Here is a 20798-nt window from a genome sequence, read left to right as displayed (position 1 = left end):
CTTTGGAATGGAGCCTTCGTTGCCTGGCTGCCCATTATCTGGCTCAGTGTCTCCAGACATCCCCTCATTGGTGACTTTATGATATCCCTCTCTGAGTTCTTTAATGGCCACATGACCTCCTAGGCCAGTGATTGGCAAATTGCGGCTCAAGAGGCCATGGTTTGCCGCTCTATTGACTAATGAGTTTGCCAACCACTGGGATAGGGGCTTAATCATAAGGAACAACAACAGCCTGTAATTATTGGAATCGAGAGTCTAGGCTAGCCCAGTTTAAAGGACTCAGGATCATGGGTAGGCATCTGTCACCCAGGACCCTTCACAGAGGGTCTCAGGATTGCAACAAGCCCCCAAGCTATTTACAAAGACCTGAGGATGATCAATTGCTAGCTAACTCTGTTCTGCTCTGATAGAAATTCCTTGATAAAGGTTCTGTGATCATTATTGAGCTCTTATTCGACGTAACTTTTGAGGATTTCCTATTATATTGGGAATGTTAATGGTTTAAATAACTTGTCTCTGCTAAAATTTTAAAGTTGAGTACTATCAAATGGCTTAGGAAAAAGATAAAAATTATGTTTGCATATGTATATATTTATGTGTGCACACACACACATACATACAGAGGGATATGAATAAAGAAAATGTGGTGAAAAGTTAACATTTGGAGGATCACTGTGAAGGGCATTGGCAATTTCGTGTATAGTCTAAAATTATGACAAAATAAAAAGTTAAATATATACAAATTTGTATGAAATATGTGATTAAGAAATTTAACAAAATACATCTCATAATACTAGCAGTGATTAGCACTAGAATGTGGGATTACAACACAGTCTTATTCTCTCCTTTTGGTTTATCTGTTTCTAAATGTTCTACAGTGGAAGTTTATTGCTCTTGCTCTATAATAAGGATAAAAGAGCATTAAAATCTTAAATTGATCTTATTGGCAATGCTAACCCCACAACACTTAATTGCTCTTCTTAGGGAATGTAACTTAGATATAAACATCATATGTAGTCTCTTGTTTTGAGTGAATAGCAGATATTTTGTTCTACAACCTTAAAAATTTTGAAATTATATTTTTATCTGAAAAAGGACAATTGGTATTCCTCCAGCCCTCCAAAATTATTGATGTTTTCCTGGATATTTTCTGCTATCCCTCAATATCCACTCTCTACCTTTCTCTGCTCTTTTTCATCCTGAGAAGTCAGACTCAGTCAAGATAGTCTTTTTTGAGATGTTAATCTTTATATGAGGATATTTTCCCCATTGCTTTGCAGCAAGAGTGGAAGGGAGTAGGGGGAGAGAAAGACAGAGATAGAGACATCAATGTGAGAGAAACACATCGACTGGTTGCCTCCCACATGCACCCTGACCCAGGGTAGGGAGCAAAACACAACCCAGGTATATGCCCTGGACCGAGAATCAAACCTTCAACCCTTCAGTTCCTGAGCTGACTCTCTAAACATTGAGCTCACTGGCCAGTTGGGATTGACCAATGGTGAGCAAAGAAAAAAAAAAAAAAAGGTGGCGGGGAGGAGAATGAGACGTGGGTAAATTTTTCTTGATTCCCTCAAGAAGGTGTTCTACCAGCTGGCTTTCTCCCTTCACTAGAACATTGTACCTGTCATCCTCTCCACCTGTGGCTCTCTCTTCAGGCAACAAGAGAGAGCCACAGGTGGAGCCAGAGAGCTCTCTCTGGTAACCTGTTGCTAAGTGCCTCTCCTTGCCCTTCAAGTCATGGAATGGTAATGGCACCCCAAGTTACTAGCTGCAGGATAGTGAACTATCCCTTGCTTAATCTCTACTCACACCGTGGAAGGTAGTGCCTTTGTTAAACTCTCCTCTATCTACCCAATTTGAATGCCATCTGTTTCTTGCTGGGACCCCAAATGACATTTTCAATGTCTGCTGCTGTGTAGCTCTAAAGGGAAGTTCATCAACTATGCCTCACAGCCTTCCGTGGAGGTCATTTTCTTACCCCGTATCACTTTAATTCTCCCATATGTTCTCTTAAAAAACGATTGGCCACAGATGACTCACTGAGATGTTATGTGGGTCTTTAACTTGGCTCAGATATAACATCCGCCACTGTTATTTGCTGCCACTTGCTACGGTCAATGCTTTCCTTTAGATCTCTGTCCACCAACCAGCAGCATCCTCTTCCTTCCTGATGCTAAGCAGCACGCTCTCGGCATACTTAACTACTGTTGCTTGAATTCCCCTGACTTGTAACACTTTGTGGTGTGGCAAGACCTTTTTTCTTGGTGTTTCCTTTGCCCTCAGAATTCCTTGCAGAATTGTATCAATGATGTTTCTATCAGGAGCCCATTTAGGGGTATTTGCGCATATCCAGCTCCAGGGTCTCCGTGCCCTTTCTGACTTCTGAGCATTAAATGTCTTTTGTCAGATGGATTTCTCCCTGAAGGTGCCTTCCCCCCCCACCCCCCGCCCCCTCCAAGAAGCAGAATCAGTGCTTTATCTAGTTACCAGCATCTCATTTCAGTTTATCGACTTAGTCACCCATCAGATCTCTACCGTGGGGCATTCTCAAGTGGGAAATCTGAGAAGCAGAAGCACTAACGTCAGTACACAGGAAAGGTGCTGTCATTCTGGGCTTGAGGTCTCCATTACCCTGGCTGGCCTCTGTCCCTGAAGGCTTCCTGGTTAGTGACGTGCCTCCCAGAGCTCTCGCAGAACGTGGAGGGGTGTGTGTGGGGGGTTAATTGGTCTCAGAACCTCTGGACGTGCATATTGCCACCATCAGCCTAATTACAGCCCTGACAAAAAGCAGCTTTAACTAAATTGTTTAACTAAATTTGGTGTTCAGGGCAATATCAGGAAGGCTGACCTACTATTCCTTAGTCAATGAGGTGCTTTATGTCTTCATCAAATACGAAGAGTAGATGCTGAGGCCCTTTAATGCTATCCCTAAAACAGCTACAGTGAAGGAGAAGGAACCGCATAAACCAGGGAATATCACTGTGACATTGACTAGGACCCCAAACCCATTAAGCTGATGGCTGTCTGAGAAAAGCATCCCGTGTTAGCCGTGTAACACTTGGGGAGATGGGAAGGAGGTCTGTTTTCTAGGACTCCAGGACAAAACTACCTGTCTAACATAGGAACTACATCAGGACAGACCAGACTGGCCACAGACTCTGACTAGGACTGAATTCACAGGCAGGGCCTCCTGAGCAATGAGGCAAGGTTGCCTGTTGAAAGGACATTAGTATATAGCTAAGGGTCAACATGTTGCCCAAATAGACCAGAAGACCCTGTTTGTCTCAGTCATTCCAGTTATAAAGGAGATGAAAGTGCCCCATTCAGCCTTAAAAATGGTGCTGGGAAATTCTGAGATATTAGCAATCCAAGGAAAAAGGTAAGTAGATATGATTTGAAACTCAGAATTTAATACTTCAAATCTCTTGGTAAATGTTTCCCTTTAACTTTCCAACCTCGGAATTCATCAGGGAAGCAAATGCCCCATCATAGATTTTTATACTGGTAATTTAGTAACTAAAGGGCCATTATAATGTGGAGTAGACCTTACAGAGGAAGACATCTGAGTCTCCAACTGCTTCACAGATGAAATAGCCAGGCTCCTAGCTAAAAATCAACTCCTCTACTTCTGCACCAGACCCTACTGCCATTGCCTGCTCAAGGATCTCACACCTGCAATTCTCCCCGATGTCTGTCTTGCATTAGCAACTTTTTACTCTCTCTCTCTCTCTCTCTCTCTCTCTCTCTCTCTCTCGAATAATTTCCACTAGCATACAAACAGACTGGTTTTTCCTATCTTAAAATAAAAACCAATCACTTTTCTGGACCCCATTTTTTCCTATCAATTTCCTTTTTTTTTTCTTTTTTTTTTTCTCCCATTTGCAGAAGAATGTCTTGAAATGTACCCTATTCAATCCTTAGTCAGGGCACATACAAGATCAACCAATAAATGCAAAAATAAGCGGAACTACAAATTGATGTTTCTCTCTCACTCTCACTCTCTTTCTAAAAATAAATAAATATATATAAATTTGCCCTGTGCTCATAGTCTCTGGGTTCTTTCTGACTGTTCTTTCCTAAATTCACTGCAATTTACTTCTAGCTCTCCACTATGATTGCTCTTGTCAAAGTCATCAATGATTGCTGTGTGGCTAGAGTCAATGCCACCTCCCCAGCCTTCATTCTTATTTGACTCAACATGAGCATCTGACAAAGTGGACCATTCTCTTTTTTAATTCTTGCCTTACTGGGCTGCTAAGACTTTATACTCTTTTGTTGTTGTTGTTAATCCTCACCTGAGGAGATTTTTCCATTGATTTTTAGAGAGTGGAAGAGAGAGGGAAAGACAGAGAGAAACATTGATGTTAAAGAATCACATTGATTGGTTGCCTCCTGCATAAGCTCTGACCAGGGCCCGGACTGGGGAGGAGCCTGCAATCCAGGTACATGCCCTTGACTAGAATAGAATTTGGGACTCTTTGGACCGCAGGCTGATGCTCTATCCACTAAACCAAACCAGCTAGGGCTAAGACATCATTCTTCACTTTATTCCTCCCTTAGTCACACTTTTTCAGTCTCCTTTTCTGGTTCCCCCTCAGATCTCTCGTTCTTCATGTAGAAGTGCCCCAGTATCACCAGCTTTTCTTCTCTTATTCTTCATTCACTTTCTTGTTGATCTGAATCAGACTTAGAGCTTTAAAAATACTCCCACATTTTTATCTCTAGCCCAGACTTCTCTCCCAAACTCCAGACCTATCGCATTGTCTATTCAAATTTTTCACTGGGATGTCTAACATATACCTAAAACTCAACATGTCCAAAACTGAATACTTGATCTTCCTCTACAAACCTGCCCCCCACTTAAAGCCTTCCTCATCCCAGTTAATGGCAATTCCTTCCTCCCAGTTGCTCTGGTCAAAGAATTCTAAGTCGCTCTGGCTCTTATTACTCTCTCACTCACCATAGCTAACCCTGTCACCGTTAATCTGGTATAAGCCACCATTATCTCTTACTTAGAATAATAAAATTACCTCCTAACATAGCTCCTTGTTTAAACCCCTCAAATGTAGCAGTCTGAACTTTTAAACTATAAGGTAGATCATGTTGTACTTCTGATCAAAATCCTAAGTTACTCTCTATTTTACCCAGATAAAAAGCCAACATCATTACAATGGCATATAAGGTCCATCTGATCTGGCATTCCCACTTCCTTCGTGATTCTGCTCTAGCCATGGTGGTCTCCTTTTTGTATCTTGATCTCATCTGCTAGGGTTGTTTCTTTAGCTGTTCCCTCTGCCTAAACACTTTCCACCCAGATATCTCCTGGCCAATTTCTCCACCTCCTTCCAATCTTTCTTCATTCCTTATTTGCACAACAAAGCCTATCCAGATCACCCTATTTGTTACCTCAATCTAACCTGTACTTCCACTTAGCACTTCTGATCCCACATAACATTCTCTACTTTCAATTAATTCCACCTTTTATTACCTAACACACTATATAATTTACTTACCATTTTCTATGACCCTTACACACTATATAATTTACTTACCATTTTCTATGACCCTTCTGCTGGTATAAAATCATAAGGGCTGGGATCTTTGTTCTATTCATTTATGCATCCCAAGTGCCAGTAACAGTGCCTGACACACTGTAAGTGTTCAATAAATATTTGTTGAAATCTATGTCCTGGCCCATGCAACCTGGTTCTTACAGGTGAAAGCCAAGTTCTTATACACGGCCCTGGAAGGAAAGCCTCTAGCACCGCCTCTGAGCCACTAGATGCACTTCAGTCCAATCTATTGCTGATCCCTGCTGGAACCCATTGACCACGTTGTTGTCCCTCCCTTGACTGAATTAGTGGACCTAGAACTCCTTGGGGACTTAGCAGGGTGACCGTGCTGCTGATACCCTCTCTGCCGTCTTCTTGGAGCAGTAATAGCGGTAATCTTTCCTTTTCCTTGGGCTTTTCCTGTTTCTAGGGGTCTGCAAAAGTTCCCTTTTGTTTTAGTTTCATCTGATAAGTATGTTCTCTTCTAAGGACCCAATTGATGGGGATGGGGATATAATATAATAAGTAGAGAACCTTCTCTTAGTTCTACCTTCAAACTAACACCTTAATTTTTAACCAGACTAAGAAATGGTGTGAGAGATATTCTGAAAAACATTAATATGACTCCCCTCACCCTATTTTCCTCAATGTGACTATTTCCTTTTTAACCAGAGGCAATCATTTGCCTCAGAGAACACCATGGTTGTGGTAGCAGGAAGGCAAAGGTAAATAATGACTCTAGTGCAGCTTTGAAACCTTGAACTCAAAAACAGTCTTGAAAGCTTCATTGGGAAAGTAAAGGAAGCTCTCATTTCCAAACCCTCTAAAATACTAAGAGCAAGGCATGTAGCCTGGACAAAAAGTTTTACTATAATTCACAGGCAGAACAAACTTGGAGACAATGGTGGAAGTTGCCACCTACCGAGGGAGGAAGTGAAGTGTTCTTCCGGCTGAAAAAGCCAAGGATAGGGGTATGGTCACAGGGGTAGACACTAGACCTACCTGGTGCTTAGATCCCTGGGAAGGAATACGTCAAGATCCTCATTCCTTGGGCCTGCCTCAGAAGAGTAAGATGGACAGGATTCCTTGGGCCTGACTCAGAAGAGTAAGATGGACAGATAAACTGAGGTAGAATCTGGAACTTCTGGGCTGGTCCTTCACTTCCACTCCATGTTCAGTATGGTGTCATTCAAAAAGTAATTCTGAAACGGTTGAGGTGCCTAGGTAGGTGGATCTGTGCCTGCACCCAGCTCCCTATGGCCTTGGTGTGGTATGGAGGGAGACAGAATACTTTTCAAACCTTGGAAAGAGGGTATAGATGTGCTGAGGGAAGCAGAATAGGTCTGCATTAGGGGTGAGAAAATCACATTCAGCAGAAGAGAACTCATAAGAGGCTACGGGAGAACCACAGGCTCCAACGGTGAGCATGGGAAAGGCAGGCCAAAGAACCAGACAGGACCTGCTCCATCTCATTGGGTGTGAACACTATGTGCCCAGAGATCCCCAAAACAGCTGCACCACGTGGAAAACGAGTGAAGACCCAGAGAACAGCACAGCACATAGCCCTGAGATGGCTTCCCTGTCTGCCATCATGAGGATATATAAGCTCTTGGCACTGAGAAGCAACTGGGAAGGAATGGGAGACCCTTGAAAGAAGGAAGCCCTGGGAGAGAGTTGACAAATTTAAAATTTTCCTCTGTCATTAATAGGACTGGGATCTTGTTAATAAGATGCAATTAGCAACAGGTGATACTTGATGCTACCATCTTGTAAGCATTCATACATTTTTTTTTTTTTTTTTTACTGTTTTTCTTTTCTTCTTCAGTAAACTATTTTGAAAGGGAACTAGCATTCTGGGTCAAGCTCTCGATCATCAAGAGTTACTGTGTGTGGGGGGAGCGGGGGGGGGGGTGGGTGAGTATGTTGAAGGAAGAGAAAGAAAGGAAGGGCTTGGGAGGTGGTGGTGGTGGGGAGATTATCCTGAGGGAATTTCAATGAGCTAGATTCCTGTGTGGTGATCAAGCTCCCCCTTCCACTCACGTAGAGTGGGCCTGACTGACTGGGGCCCCTACATTACTGATTCTGTCGACAGGTCTAGAAGTGTCCGTCCACTTTCTCCAGATGCTGGCCAGGTTCTAGGCTGAGGTCTGGGAGCACTAGGAGTCCCCAGGGTTAATTCTGCTAAAATCAGCTTCCTGGAGGCCTATCTTGAGCCCCTGGATCCCAAGCCCTATCCCCTCACTGGAGGCCAAAAAAAGCCACGGGCGGTTGGGTTGCTGGTCTAGGGAACCAGTTGTTAGACCAAAGAAAAACCAAGTGATGCTTTTAAAGAAGAGGAGGGACACTGTTTAAAACACCAGCGGAGTCAGGGAATAGCCTTCCAAATCTGAGTGAAGAAACATGTCTGGGCCTTCCTTTATATCTCCCTGTGGTCTTTGTCCCCCAAATGTGGATTATGCTTCTGGTCCTTTTCAAAGGACCTTGCAAAAAGGCCAGGTGTTGGGGGTCTCCAGGCCATATCTGATGGTCTGGCCTGGCACCAGCGTTAATAACCCTCCCTCCCGGGCAGTGCACTATTCACAGTAACAGGTTCTGCAAGACCAGTGTCTGGGAAGGAGGTAGTGACTAAATTATAGGTTATCAGGACTGTACACTGAGATTTCGGGCATGGATTCAGATCACGAGCCCCCAAATATCAGGGTTACATTGAAATTAGCCCTTTTAGCCTTCTCAGTTTAACGTTTGTTTGCACACCCACCCTTACCTCCTACAATGAGCTTAGAAAATGCGAATCAGTCTCTGAGTTTCTAGTAAGGGATAGAGAAAGAACCCCAGCCCGAGTCCAGAAATAGGCACTAGAGCTCCTGCGCTTACATCCCAAATATAGGATGGAGCAAAAGTGGGCTTACAGTTGTTCATATGGAAAATAATATGGCAAATGATGAATAATAATGCAGAAATAAACTGTTTCTCATACTCACAGCTGTAAACCTACTTTTGCCCACCCTATATATGGACAAACATTGGGTTCTTGGTCATTTTAGATTCTTTGTGTACTATACATTTTCTTCATATAAACTAATCTGTGCTTTGTCCCACTCATGTGTTTTGCTTTGAATTTTATTTTGACTCTGATATCAACCTTGTCACACCTGCTTGCTTTCATTAACTTTTGCCTGGTATATCATGTCCTACCTTCCCACTTGTTTTTGTTTTTTAACCAATAGTATTTACCCATCCTTTAAAATCTTTTTAAATATTTTTAAACTTATGCCAGCAGTGTATGAGGATATACATAAAGGCAATATATGTATAAAGATCCACTATTTCTCAATCCTTTCTTTAAATTGTCTATTACTATAATTCAACCACTTTTATTGATCATTACCTCTTAAAGTTTTGATTCTCTATATATTCTGGATATTAACTTTATGCCTATTAAATATTTTTTTCAGAGTGTAGCTTGATATTTAATTTTGTTTACATTTTATAATTTTGATGCAGTTAAATCTAACTTTTCCAGCTTTAAAGTTTTATTTTAAAAATGTTTGTATCCTATAGCCAGTGGCCATGGACAACAGGGGCGTGGGGGCATATATAGGGAGAGGTTTGGGATGGGAATGGGGAGATAAGGACATTTATGTGAAAACATAATCAATAAAAAAAAAAAAAGTTTGTGTCCTAAACAAGAATGTCTTCCTTATCCAATGATGATAGATTTTCCAGCTTTATTTTTGACTAATACTTTCTACAGCTTAAAAATGTTTTAGTCTTTACTGTGTGGTGATCAAGCTCCCCTTTCCACTTATGGAACTTACTTTTTTAATTTTTTTATTTTTTACTAATCCACTATGCCACACAGTTTTAATGACAGTAGCTTTGCAATATTTGCTCTTTGATAAAGTCATCCTCCCTTCTTCCCTCTCCTCCTGCTCACCCCTACCCTGCCCTTGACTTTCTGTAATATTTCTTAAAGTTTCATGAAAAATATTTTGGGAATTTGCATTGGAAAATTGTGGAGGTTTTCAGTTTTCATTTCATTAAATACATAAATTTGAGAAAAGGATGGACATCTTTATAGTACTGAGCTTTATCATCCACAGGCATATTATTTATCTCCACTTAGTCATATTTTCTTTAATGTCATTCAGTAAAAGTTTTATAGTTTCATCTATAAAACTTCTTTACTTTTTATTGCTACTCTATCTGGAATCAGTCTATTACAACTTCTGATTGATGGTATATAAGAAAGTAATTTATTTTCTTCTTTCTTTGGTTAATACAATGAGTTATATAGACAAATCTCTATTATTAAATTTATCTTGCATTCCTAAGATAAACGTCACATGATCATGATTAATTCTTCTTCTTATCCACTGCTGAATTAAAACTTCTAGTATTTTACTTGGGATTTTTTATACCCATCTTTATAGATAAAAGTGCTGTATATTTTTTTCCTTTTGTTTTGGTATTAACTATGTAATATAAATTGGTTAATTTTCTATCTTATATATGATTTGATACAACTTATAAAAGATGTTACTTCTTCTTGAAGGTTTAGAGAACTTGCCTATATAACCGCCTAGACCCAGTGCCATTTTGGGGGACAGATCTTTGATTACAATGTCCATTCAGATTTTCTACATCTTCATAGAGCATTTTGAAATTTTATATTTTCCTATAAAATTTTTCCTATTTTTTTCAACTCTACGGATATAAATTTGTTTGCAGTATTCTTTTTATAATTGAAAGAACTGAGAGGTATTGAGTTTATGTCCTTTTTTATTTCTGGCAACTTTTTTTTGTGCCTTCTCTTGTTCTTCTTAATCATATTTGCTAAAGCAATCTATTTTTATTAGGCTTTTTAAAAGTTTTGACTAACTCTATTTTTCTTCTCTTTCACTAATTTCTTCTTTTATCCATGGCAGTATTTTTTGTTTGTTTGTTTTTTAACCTTTTTTTTTTTCTTTCATTATCTCCCCTTTAGGTGCCTTTTTAGACTTTTTTTTCTTGCTAATCACTACCTCCCTCTATCCACCTCCTCCAAAATCTTAAACCACACATATAAGTATCTATCTGTTTATGTAGTATGGTCTTTTAGAGGGCCACAGCCATTGTGATATCTAACATTTAAAAAAAATAATTAAGAACCCTTGGCAAGATCTTCCCTAAGAAAATGCATGGTCTGTGCTAATACTTCTTCCTGCTTCCTTTCATTTTCCTTTTCTTCTGGAGTTGAAAACTTAGTTCATTCACTTCCATTTTTTTAAAATAAAAATTTTAAGGCTATAAACTGCACTTCCTTATCCAGTGCCATTTGCTTGCATCACAAAAGTTTTGTTATGTAGTGCTTTTGGTTTTCATTCAGTTCTAAATTTTTGTCATTGTTCCTTTAATTGGATCATGTAGAGATTTGCTTTCACATTACCCAATGCATGGATATTGGGTTCTGTTTTCATTGTATTATTTTGTAACTTCCTGCCTGGAGTTTGTTGAGCCTGTTATTAGTTTGCTAAAGTGTTTTTAAATCACAAATTGGCACTGAGTTTTAACTCTCTATTTAACCACCACTCTATTATAATCCCATTTTTAAAATTGGTTGGCTCCTGGTTTTTCTTATTTTCCCAAATACAGATGGTCCTCAACTTACAATGGTTCTACTTTTGATTTTTTAATTTTATTTTGGTACAAAAGTGACACATTAAATAGAAACTGTACTTTGAATTTTGATCTTTTTCAGGGCTGGTGATAGGCAGTACAATACTTTCTCGTGATGCTGGGCAGTGGCAGTAAACAACCAATACTCTATATATACTGGGTTGCCAGCATTTTTTGGATATTGTTTTATGTTTTTATATCCATGCCTATAAAATGACCATCTGTGTCTCCTGCTTCTGGTGAGAAAAAGAAGAGGAAGACAATTACTCTTGAAATGAAACAGCATAATTACTTAGCATGAAGATGGAAAGCCACAATTACATAAATATCAGGTATTCAACACTTCATTATAAAATAGGCTTTGTGTTAGATGATTTTGCCCAACTGTAGGCTAATTTAAGTGTTCCTAGAAAATTTAAGTTAGGCTGGGCTATGCTATGATGTTTGATAGTTTGGGTGTATTACAGCATTTTCGACTTATAATATTTTTAAGTTATAATGGGATGTAACCCCATTGTAAGTAGAGGAGCATCTGTATATATTTTGGAACCAGTTGAGTTGACCATGCTTTCTTCCTAATTTCTATTAATTTGATTAATTACTCTGATACATTTTACATGTCTCATCTACATATGTTTTCCCTTAGAGACCTAACTCTGTTCATTCTCCAAGCCATATTGACATTACCATTTACAATGGTTATATCACTGAGACTAAGCTAAAATATTGGAAGTGCATCTACATTTTCTGTAACCTTCTAGTTTACCTAGCTCAACAATAAAGGGATGATTTTCCGCTGTGCTCTATGCAGATTCACGTAGGTACCTCTCTATATTTCCTTGGATCTGAGGTCCCTGGTGAGGGTGGGCATTTGTTTTCTATGAGAATTTGGTCCCATTATCCTGTTATATCACTTCGGGTTTTAATCACCTCCTCTAGCTTTGTAATGACTAAACCACCACTCTCTATTATAATCCCATCTTTAAGATTGGTTGGCTCCTGGTCTTTCTTATTTTCCCATTTGTTATTTCTGTCATTTAAGAACACAACCATCCTTCTAAAGAAATCCTTCTCTGTCTTCAGCTCAATCAGCCTGTCTTTATTCATTTTTCACCTTCCCACTGCTTCTGTTTGACTTCAAAATCTAAATGTATATTTGGAACAAATATGGCTGCTAAATGTTGACCTGAATAGACCTGATTTGTAGGGAAAGAAGAATCCAGACACAATCCTCTTAAATACTCTACTTAGCTTTGGGGATTTTAATAGTGCTGCTTCTCTCTACCTCAAACCCAACGTAACAAATATTTGCATCCCTCTTTCTCTAGTTAGGATTAAAATCCACCACTCCTCTGCAATTAAACACACAGCCGGAGTCCCTGACATTCCACTGGGAGGTCTTACATAGTCAACACCTCTGGCACCAATTTGGCACATAAATAGAAGGTGACTCTGATAATCCATGTGAATGAAGGAATTTAGCCCCTCCCACAGGTCTCTCATTGGCCTTATAAAAGGATGCAATTCAAATGAAGACAAAAGGGGACCAATTTGGTATGACTCACTGATCTAATGCTACCTGCTCATCCTCCGGCACAAAATAAGGGCTAGAGTCTCACAAACTTGCGAAATACATGTGAAATTTGAGCCACTGCACCTTCAAAGGTCCTTGTTTACAATTCTGGCTGAGAGTACAGGCAGCACAAATTTTTCCATTCAGTAGACCTTTCCCTTCTGTAGCAAGCCTATCTCAACTAAACCATATGAACCAAGATCAGCCAGAATAGTCTATCTAGCCTACTTTTGCAAAGTTCTATGTCCAGTACATCTAAAAAATAGTGACTTGTCTATGTATACTAGCTACTGTAAGCTGCTATAACTTGGAAATGCCAAAGAACTAAAAGGCTCAAGATCACTAAAGCTGGGGCATCTAGTACAATATATCCCACCTTCATATATTTTATCTTGGTCTTCTAATTCCAGCCAGCCAGGGTGCCTATTTTCTCAAGAATTAACAGCCAATGCATATTTGTATGTGTTGGGGCTTATGAGAGAAAATTAATCATATCCCTCTCCCCTCTAGGTCTCAACCAACTGAATAATAGAGGAATCAGACAAACAAATATTAACATATCAGTATTTCGTGAACCTGTTTCTATAGACACAATTGGTCTTTCTAATACCATCCCACCAATGCCTCTCCCATCCTTCCCAATTCCTGGCATTGGGAGAATAAACAAAGGAAACACTTACCTGGAGAGCTGCAAAGGGGTGTGGCTGCTCCAAAAGTGGAGACAGAGAGAGGTCCTCTTCACACCTGCCTCTGGAAGGTAGGCCTGGGCCTCTGCAGGTGCATATGAAAGCTGGATCTGAGTGGAATGCATACATATGACAGACAAAAGGGTGCAAAAGAGAGAAGAGAGGTGTGTGTGTGTGTGTGTGTGTGTGCGCGCGCGCACCCGCGCAATGACTCTCTTTCCTATGTCTCCGCCAGAGAACACAGTCTTCCTTTGGGAGAAGTGTATAAGAGGTAGAGACAGAGGCCATGAGTGATATTCCAATATGGTTCCCTCCTTGGAGAGAAAAAAAGAAAAAAAAAAGAGGAAATAGGGACAAATGACAGATTCTTATCTCCATGGGTGGGAAAAGGCCTGTATTTTTCACCCCACCCCCAACAATGGTAGGGGGTCCAATTCTTTCACACCTTAGGCATGACCTGGAATTCATTCCCAGTTCCCAACCCAGATATCAGGAAGAGTGTTATTAATATATATTCTGCTACTAAGTCATCCCTACATTAGAACTATTAGAACTCAGGATGGCAGGAGTAGAATTAGGGCCCAGAGGTTCAGGCTGACCCCAACCAATCCCCAGATACATTCACTCACTAAACTCCATCTGTTTAACAAAAAGAAGCAATAGAAACACTACTAAAACCCATTCCAGGTCATTTCACTAATAATTGCTCCTCAAGAACTGTTTGGCCATTTGAGTGAAAACTAAGAAAGACCAGCCTACAAATCTTGCCTCCATTATGTGGCTACTGTAGTGTTCTGGGTATTTCCTTCTCCACCTCTGCAAGTCCTAGGAGGAGTCGCTGCAAGACATGCCACATTGAGATGAGACTGGGTGTGTTCAGGATGGTATGACCAAAGACAGACACGCCGCATTTACACTGTGAGAAGCCACCCCCAGACAAAAGCCCCCAATACAGAACCCCCCCAAAAAAGGACACTGCTTGGGAGCTTGAGAATGAAAAGTTATTTATCAAAGGGTAGTCGGAAAAGCCAAACTTTTTGAGCCAGATTCCAGAACAGTCAGTGGGAGTCTCTCCTGTTAGCTTCATTGGTCCACCTACCCAATGGCAGATCTTCTACTGAAAGGGAAAATCATAGTCCTCAAGGGGCCTGGATCGCCCTTCCTACCCAGTTCCAGCTGCGGAGACAAACAGAGCAAAGGGAGGACTCGTCCCACCACCAAACCCACCTCCACAATTGGGAGCCTCCTTTTCCCAGATGTAACCCGAGGAGAGAGCCACCTTCCCTGCTGAGTCCACATCAGGAAACAATAAGCATCTTCAGAGTCACAGGCCACAGCCTCTGCATCCTTCTTAAGGACCTTTCCCTCGCTTAGTACATGAGCACTTAGTAGAGTCCCAATGTCAGGTTCATATCGCTCACTCCCTTGAGGAAGCTGGAACACCCACAACCAGAAAGAGAATAGAATTGACATTGAAAAGTAACCTGCCAGATCAACAGATAAAATATCTCCCAAGACGCCAGAGTCATTCCCACTCTATGTCCACATGATGTGGAAGGAGGAAATGAACTCAACCTGCTAAGGAAAGGGCTTTCGGGTTAAACACAACCAGCAAAGAATTCAGCGGGGACCAAACACTTGAAGGAACACAGAAGCGAAAGAGAATCGGGAAAGAGGGGATCTGGTGGCAGGAAAGGAGAGAGGGGTTCCACTGACCCCCAGAGAGAAAGCAGATAGGACAACCAAGCCTGAGGGGAATCACTTAGAAAGCAGGTACCTAACGTCTAGCCATGGCTTTTGCCAGCAACTTAGCACGTGACTTTAAGCTTATCTAGCTAGGTTTCAGTGTCTTCATCTGCAAACGAGCGAAAAGCAGTTTGTCAACGAGATGCCGGTTACACTTCTTTGAGATTAAGGCATCCTCCACAAAGCGTGACTCACAGACTATTACAAGACTTTCAGGAGGGGGCCGAGGAGAACCTTACCAGAGCAGGAACTGCCTTCCAGCCCCGTCTCTAACGAAAGGGTCACACGTATACACATTCACATATATAGAAGCAAAGTGGCAGACAATTTCATCATAGCAGCAGAGATACACTTAGAAAAAATAAATACTGTTGATGCTCACGTCTGCACTAGGAAAGAGGGGTCCTGAGGGTATAACTTCAAGGGTCCGGGAGGGGGTGGGGAAAGGGTCCTTTTATTGGATAATAGCTTTCACCTGGCATTTCCTTCCCCAAATCCAGGGCAGCCAGCTCTTTGGAAGAAGCCACTCTCACCTTCCTTCCCCTCCTCAAACTACCAACGCACCTGTTGCTGAACCAAAAATGCACAGATCCCAAAAGAGAAAGAACCCCTAGCTCGCCATTATGAAATGAACAGAACCTACCACACCTGAGATTCCTTGGAGTGGGCAGCCAGAACCACACGCACTATTTCCCTGAATGTTGTTTTTGGATCTATCTCACCCAAAGCCACTTGGGTTCACCCTCTGGGAGAAGGGCGAACTGGCCTGGACCACCGCCCCTTCATTTCTGGTGCTTTCTATGGTTGCTTCCGAAATTTTAAATCAACCTCACACGGGGGTGAGCCAAGAAGTCACCCTCCCCACCTAGGAATCCACACGGGAAGAAAGGCTATCACAAAAGTGCGGGGTTCTAAACCAAGCAACAGGACCTGCAAAGCAGACTGGCACCATTCCCCAGACACCGAGAAGCATCTCCCAGCCACACACCTCCGCGTGGGCTCTAGCATGGTCTCGCCTACCAGAGGTTGCTGGGGCAGCTGGGGAGCGGAGGACTTCAACCTCCCATCAACCTGGGGAATCCCTGTTTAAAAGACACTAAAAATAAATTAGTAAACATCGCTGTTTACAGAAATAGAAACCATTTCTGTTTCCAAAGGCCTCTCAACCATCCCAGTAGTCCTGGACACTCCCAGGACCTAATACCACTCCTCCAGGTCCACCCTGGTGGGCGGATAAGACACGAGAGTCCTTGGAGACCGGGAGCTCCTCAGGCACCTGAGCATTCCAGTTTCACATCTCTGCTTCCAGGGAAGGGAGGAGAATCATCTTCAGGACTCTGGAGAGTAACGGGGGGGTTGACCGTTCATCCCTTCTCATCATCCGTTCCTACGGGTTGTCTTTGAGGCAACCCTCCACCCTCTCAGGAGGATCTACGAGTCTCGAGTCTCGAAAGAACTCCTGCTACGTTCAGGCCCCCAGTCCCTCCCCAGGGTCCAACATGCCAGTCTGGACCCACCCTCGGAGCAGAGGAACCAGTCTGTGTGCCTCGGCAGAATGACACCGGGAAAGAAGGTTGGGCAGAAAAGAAGGCAGGGGTAGTATGGCTGGGGGAGGTCGTCCCTGCGCGGGGGGACGACGACTAGCAGCAGTGACCGTCGGACAGGCTTGCGGTAAGGCTGGACTCCTCGTCGGGCACGGAGCCGGAGCTGTCCACCAGGCTGGCAGGCTGCGCGTGGACGCGGGGGTTGCGGCGGCGCCCCCGGTACTCGATCATGTCGGGGTGGTAGGCGGGGTGGCGGCGGGCGTGCTTGGTCAGGTGGTCGCTGCGGGAGAACTGCTTCGGGCAGAGCGGGCAGGAAAAGCGCTTCTCGCCAGTGTGTGTCCGGTAGTGGCGGGCCAGCTCGTCGGAGCGCGTGAACTTCTTGTCGCAGTCGAGCCAGTCACAGGAGAAGGGGCGCTCCCCCGTGTGGGTGCGCTGGTGGGACTTCAGATGTGACGACTTGTAATAAGCTTTGTTGCAGCCCGGGAAGGGGCAGCGATGGCGCTTGGCTGCGGGTGTCACCTGCCGTCGGCGGGGCCCCGGAGGCGCGGCAGGGGCCGGGCGCACGCCAGGGGTCGCCCCGGAGGCCCCCTCCAGGCTGGCGGGCGATCCGGGGTCCTCAGGTGCCTCTACGATCTCGAGCGCGCCGGTGAGGTCCTCGGGCCAGGAATCTTCGTCCGGGTCGGGGGCCAGGGCCGGCTCGAGGCACGGGGTGGGCCCGGAGCACGGGCCGGGGTCGAGGATGCCCGGCGAGGCGCGCAGAGCCTCCCCCGACGGCTCCCCGAAGCCCTCCCCGGCGCCGGCGCTCAAGTCAGCCAGGACGCTCGCTGCCAGCAGGTGGGGCGCGGCGCCGCACGCGCCGGGGCCGGGGGCGGGGACCTGGAGAGGCAGGGGCACCGCCGCCGCCGCGGGTCCCGCCGGTGGTCCCGCGCCCGCAGGCAGAGCGGACTCCGGCGGCGCCGCCGCACCCACCTCGGAGCCCGCGGCTTCCCCCGCGCCCTCGGGGTCCTGCGGCGGGAGGCGGTGGACCACGGCGCCCGCGGACATGGACACCAGGCATTCGGCAGCGAAGTAGTCCAGGCACGCCACGGCGGCCGCTGACATACTGGCCCCGCCGCTGCCGCCGCCCCGGGGCCGCCGGCGAGCGCGGGCTGAGCGCGGCCGGCCGCGAGCGGGCGAGTTCTCCAGCGCGTCCGTCCCGCCGCCGCGGCGCGAGAGCAGGAGGCCCGGTGCCCGGTGCGCGCTGCGCGCCGCCCGCCGCCCGCCGCTCGCGGCTGCCGCTGCCGCTCGCCGCTGCCGCTGCCGCTGCCGCTGCCGCCGCCGCCCGCGCGGAGCCCGCCCCGCTTGACGCGCCCCTGACGCACCGGAGCCCGCGGGGGCGGCGGCGGGACCCGCCCCGGGCCGCAGGACACCCCCTCCGAGCGCGGACCCGCCGGCCCAAGTCCGCTCGCGCAGCCGGGGGAATTATCTTGTCTCCGCGCTCTCGCCTCTGCTGGCGAGCCAGGTAATCTCCATGCACAGCAAACTCTCCGATCGTAACTTCTGGGCAGCCTGCCGGCGGCCTCGCCCCCCCGCGCCCGCTGGTCCTCCGCCAGCTGGGTGTCCGGCGGCGGAGTCCGAGAAAGTTTTTTTAATTTTCTTAAGGAGAGAAAAGAAACCGCTAATGCCTGACCTGTCTTTCGATTCGTAAAGACGCGATCGTTCGTGGCGCGGGCTGGAATGGCATCTCAGCTCCGTCCGCCGCTGGCTGTCAGAGCAGATTTAAAAAATCTCCCCCAAGTCTGCATCCGAAAAAGTTTTCTCATTCAGCAGTCCCCGCTGTGCACCCGGGTCGGTACCGATTCCTCCCTAAATAGGTCCGCTACGTAGTAGCCATTCATTCAGAGCGTTTGCAATCAGAAACATTTTTTTAACCCTGAAAAAGCAAAGAAATCCTCTCTCACGGTTGAAATTGAAACTTAAAATCCTTTGAGTAACGATTTAACTAGTCAGCCAACGAAAGGAGGAAAAAAAAAAAAACCCCGCATGTTTAAACTGCATTAACCTGTCACAGGCATAGGGACAGATTTGCACGCTGAAATACAAATTATAGACTAGTAGCGAGATAAACACATGAAAATGGACTCCCACGATTTGAGTTAATAGAAAGTCACGTTTCTAATGAGGCTGCATCTTTTGTTTTTCTTTGGACAAAAATTTTTTAAAAAATAAGAAAAGGCAGCAAATGATATAGAATTGCTCATAGGGTGTTTTTGTGATTGTGGAGGCTTTTTTTCTTTTTAATATTAATCAGACACGGGTTATATATGTTCTTATATTTATTCACCGCTTTCATTTATTTGCAGACTTCTCTGATATTTAAAAATTGAAAAAACACAGAAAAGCAAACAGGATGATTTCTAAAAATGGGCAAAGCAGGGGTTTTGATGTACACAAGCTTTACTGATACATTGAATTATGTGCATTTTGTTTGCAATTCTTCCGCGCGTTTTCTTTTGACAATTAAAATGCATATACATCAGAAATAACCCACCTTTATGTATTTGCTTCCTAGAATAATCAAATGTGAGATATTTGTCCTATTTGTCATATTTGCTCTAGGTTTTTTTAATTTATATTAAAGAAGAGAGAGTTAAATGTCACTTTATTTCCCTCCTCAGTCCCATTCACCATTCCCCCTCCTTCCCAAGGTAATCAGCATTATAATGTGTGTATTCTTCCAGCATTTGTTATTATACTTTATTACCTAACTACCTATATATATTTATATATTAATCTATATCTGTGCTTGTGCATTTTAAATGTTACATATTATTCTGCAACTTACTTTTCTCCCTCAGTATGATTTTGAGAATTTTCCATATTGATACCTATAGAATCTATTCATTTTAGTAGTTTTATATTATTGCCAGCTTTATTATTTCTGTGGCTATTCCCTTCTAAAACAGATAATTATTGTAAAGTTGCTTGCCTTAAAATTTTAGACAGTTAACTCTTAATCTACACATATTAGAATTCTATCAGAGATAGAATTCTTTACTAGTTGCTTTTCTTTTAATTTTATTATTTAGAAAAATGTGAAGATATTTTAAAATGCAGAGAGAATATCATAAGCACCCATTTACCTATCTCATAAAATTGGTAAATGCTCATATTTTGCCATATCTGTGTCAGGTCTATTTTTTTTTAATTGAACTATTTAACACTCCTGATAAAACTGAAATCTCTCAGTACTCCTCTCCAAAATCATTCTCCACCCTTTACTATAAAGGTAAACACTATCATGAATTTGGTAAATAACTTTACAATCTAGGTTTTACACTTTTACAACAAATTAACCCACAAAAACACAGAACATTGCTTTGTTTGATTTTTTAAAATGTACAAGTGTGGTGTTAGACTGTACCTATTCTGTGTCTTTTTTCCCTTCATGTTCTGTTCTTTCCATGGTGATAAATACACATCCAATTCATTCATTTTCATGGCTATACTGTATTTATAAGTCCATGCATGTGAATGTGTCCTGTTCATTCATAAATATTAATGAATATTTAAGCTGCTGTCAATGTTTTGGTATCATGGGCAATGCTAGTATGAATATATGTGTATATGTGTCCCATACACATATATGAGGATTTCTCTGTGGGGAAACTAGGTGAGGAATTGCTAGCCTGCTCACACATTTTCAGTTTTGTTAGAGGCTGCCAAATGTTTTTTGAATTTACACACCCATCAGCAGTGTTAGTTGCTTCTCTCACGTGACCTTCAACACTTTCTAGATTCAAAGTTTCCTTGTTTCTGACAATTTGATTTTTTAAAGACTCAGTATTTCATTGTTTTATTTGAATTTCCCTCACTGCTGGTGAGTTGAGCATTTTATTGGCTATTAAGGTTTCTGAGTCTGTGATTTGCTTTCTCACAGCCACCCATTTTTCCAAAGGGCTGTAAATATTTTCACCTTTTTTTTTCTCTTGATGTGTGGGGGCTTATGCCCATAAACATGATATTGTCTCGGTCTGTGACTTCTCTTTTAACTGCT

The 20798-nt window shown here is 43.4% G+C and overlaps 1 protein-coding gene across 1 annotated transcript; it reads right to left on the bottom strand.

Moving 5' to 3' along the window:
- Positions 1–16858: 16858 nt before the first annotated feature.
- KLF14 (KLF transcription factor 14) lies at positions 16859–17863 on the bottom strand (the record flags this gene model as incomplete). Its single annotated transcript, XM_084897326.1, has 1 exon — positions 16859–17863. One exon carries the CDS (start codon positions 17861–17863, stop codon positions 16859–16861), a length of 1005 nt encoding a protein of 334 aa, XP_084753452.1.
- Between the last annotated feature and the right edge of the window lie 2935 nt (positions 17864–20798).

Source organism: Pipistrellus hanaki (genome assembly GCF_964339955.1).
Source record: "Pipistrellus hanaki genome assembly, chromosome: 10".
Classification (NCBI taxonomy): Eukaryota; Metazoa; Chordata; class Mammalia; order Chiroptera; family Vespertilionidae; genus Pipistrellus; species Pipistrellus hanaki.
This window is presented reverse-complemented; position numbering and strand designations above follow the sequence as displayed.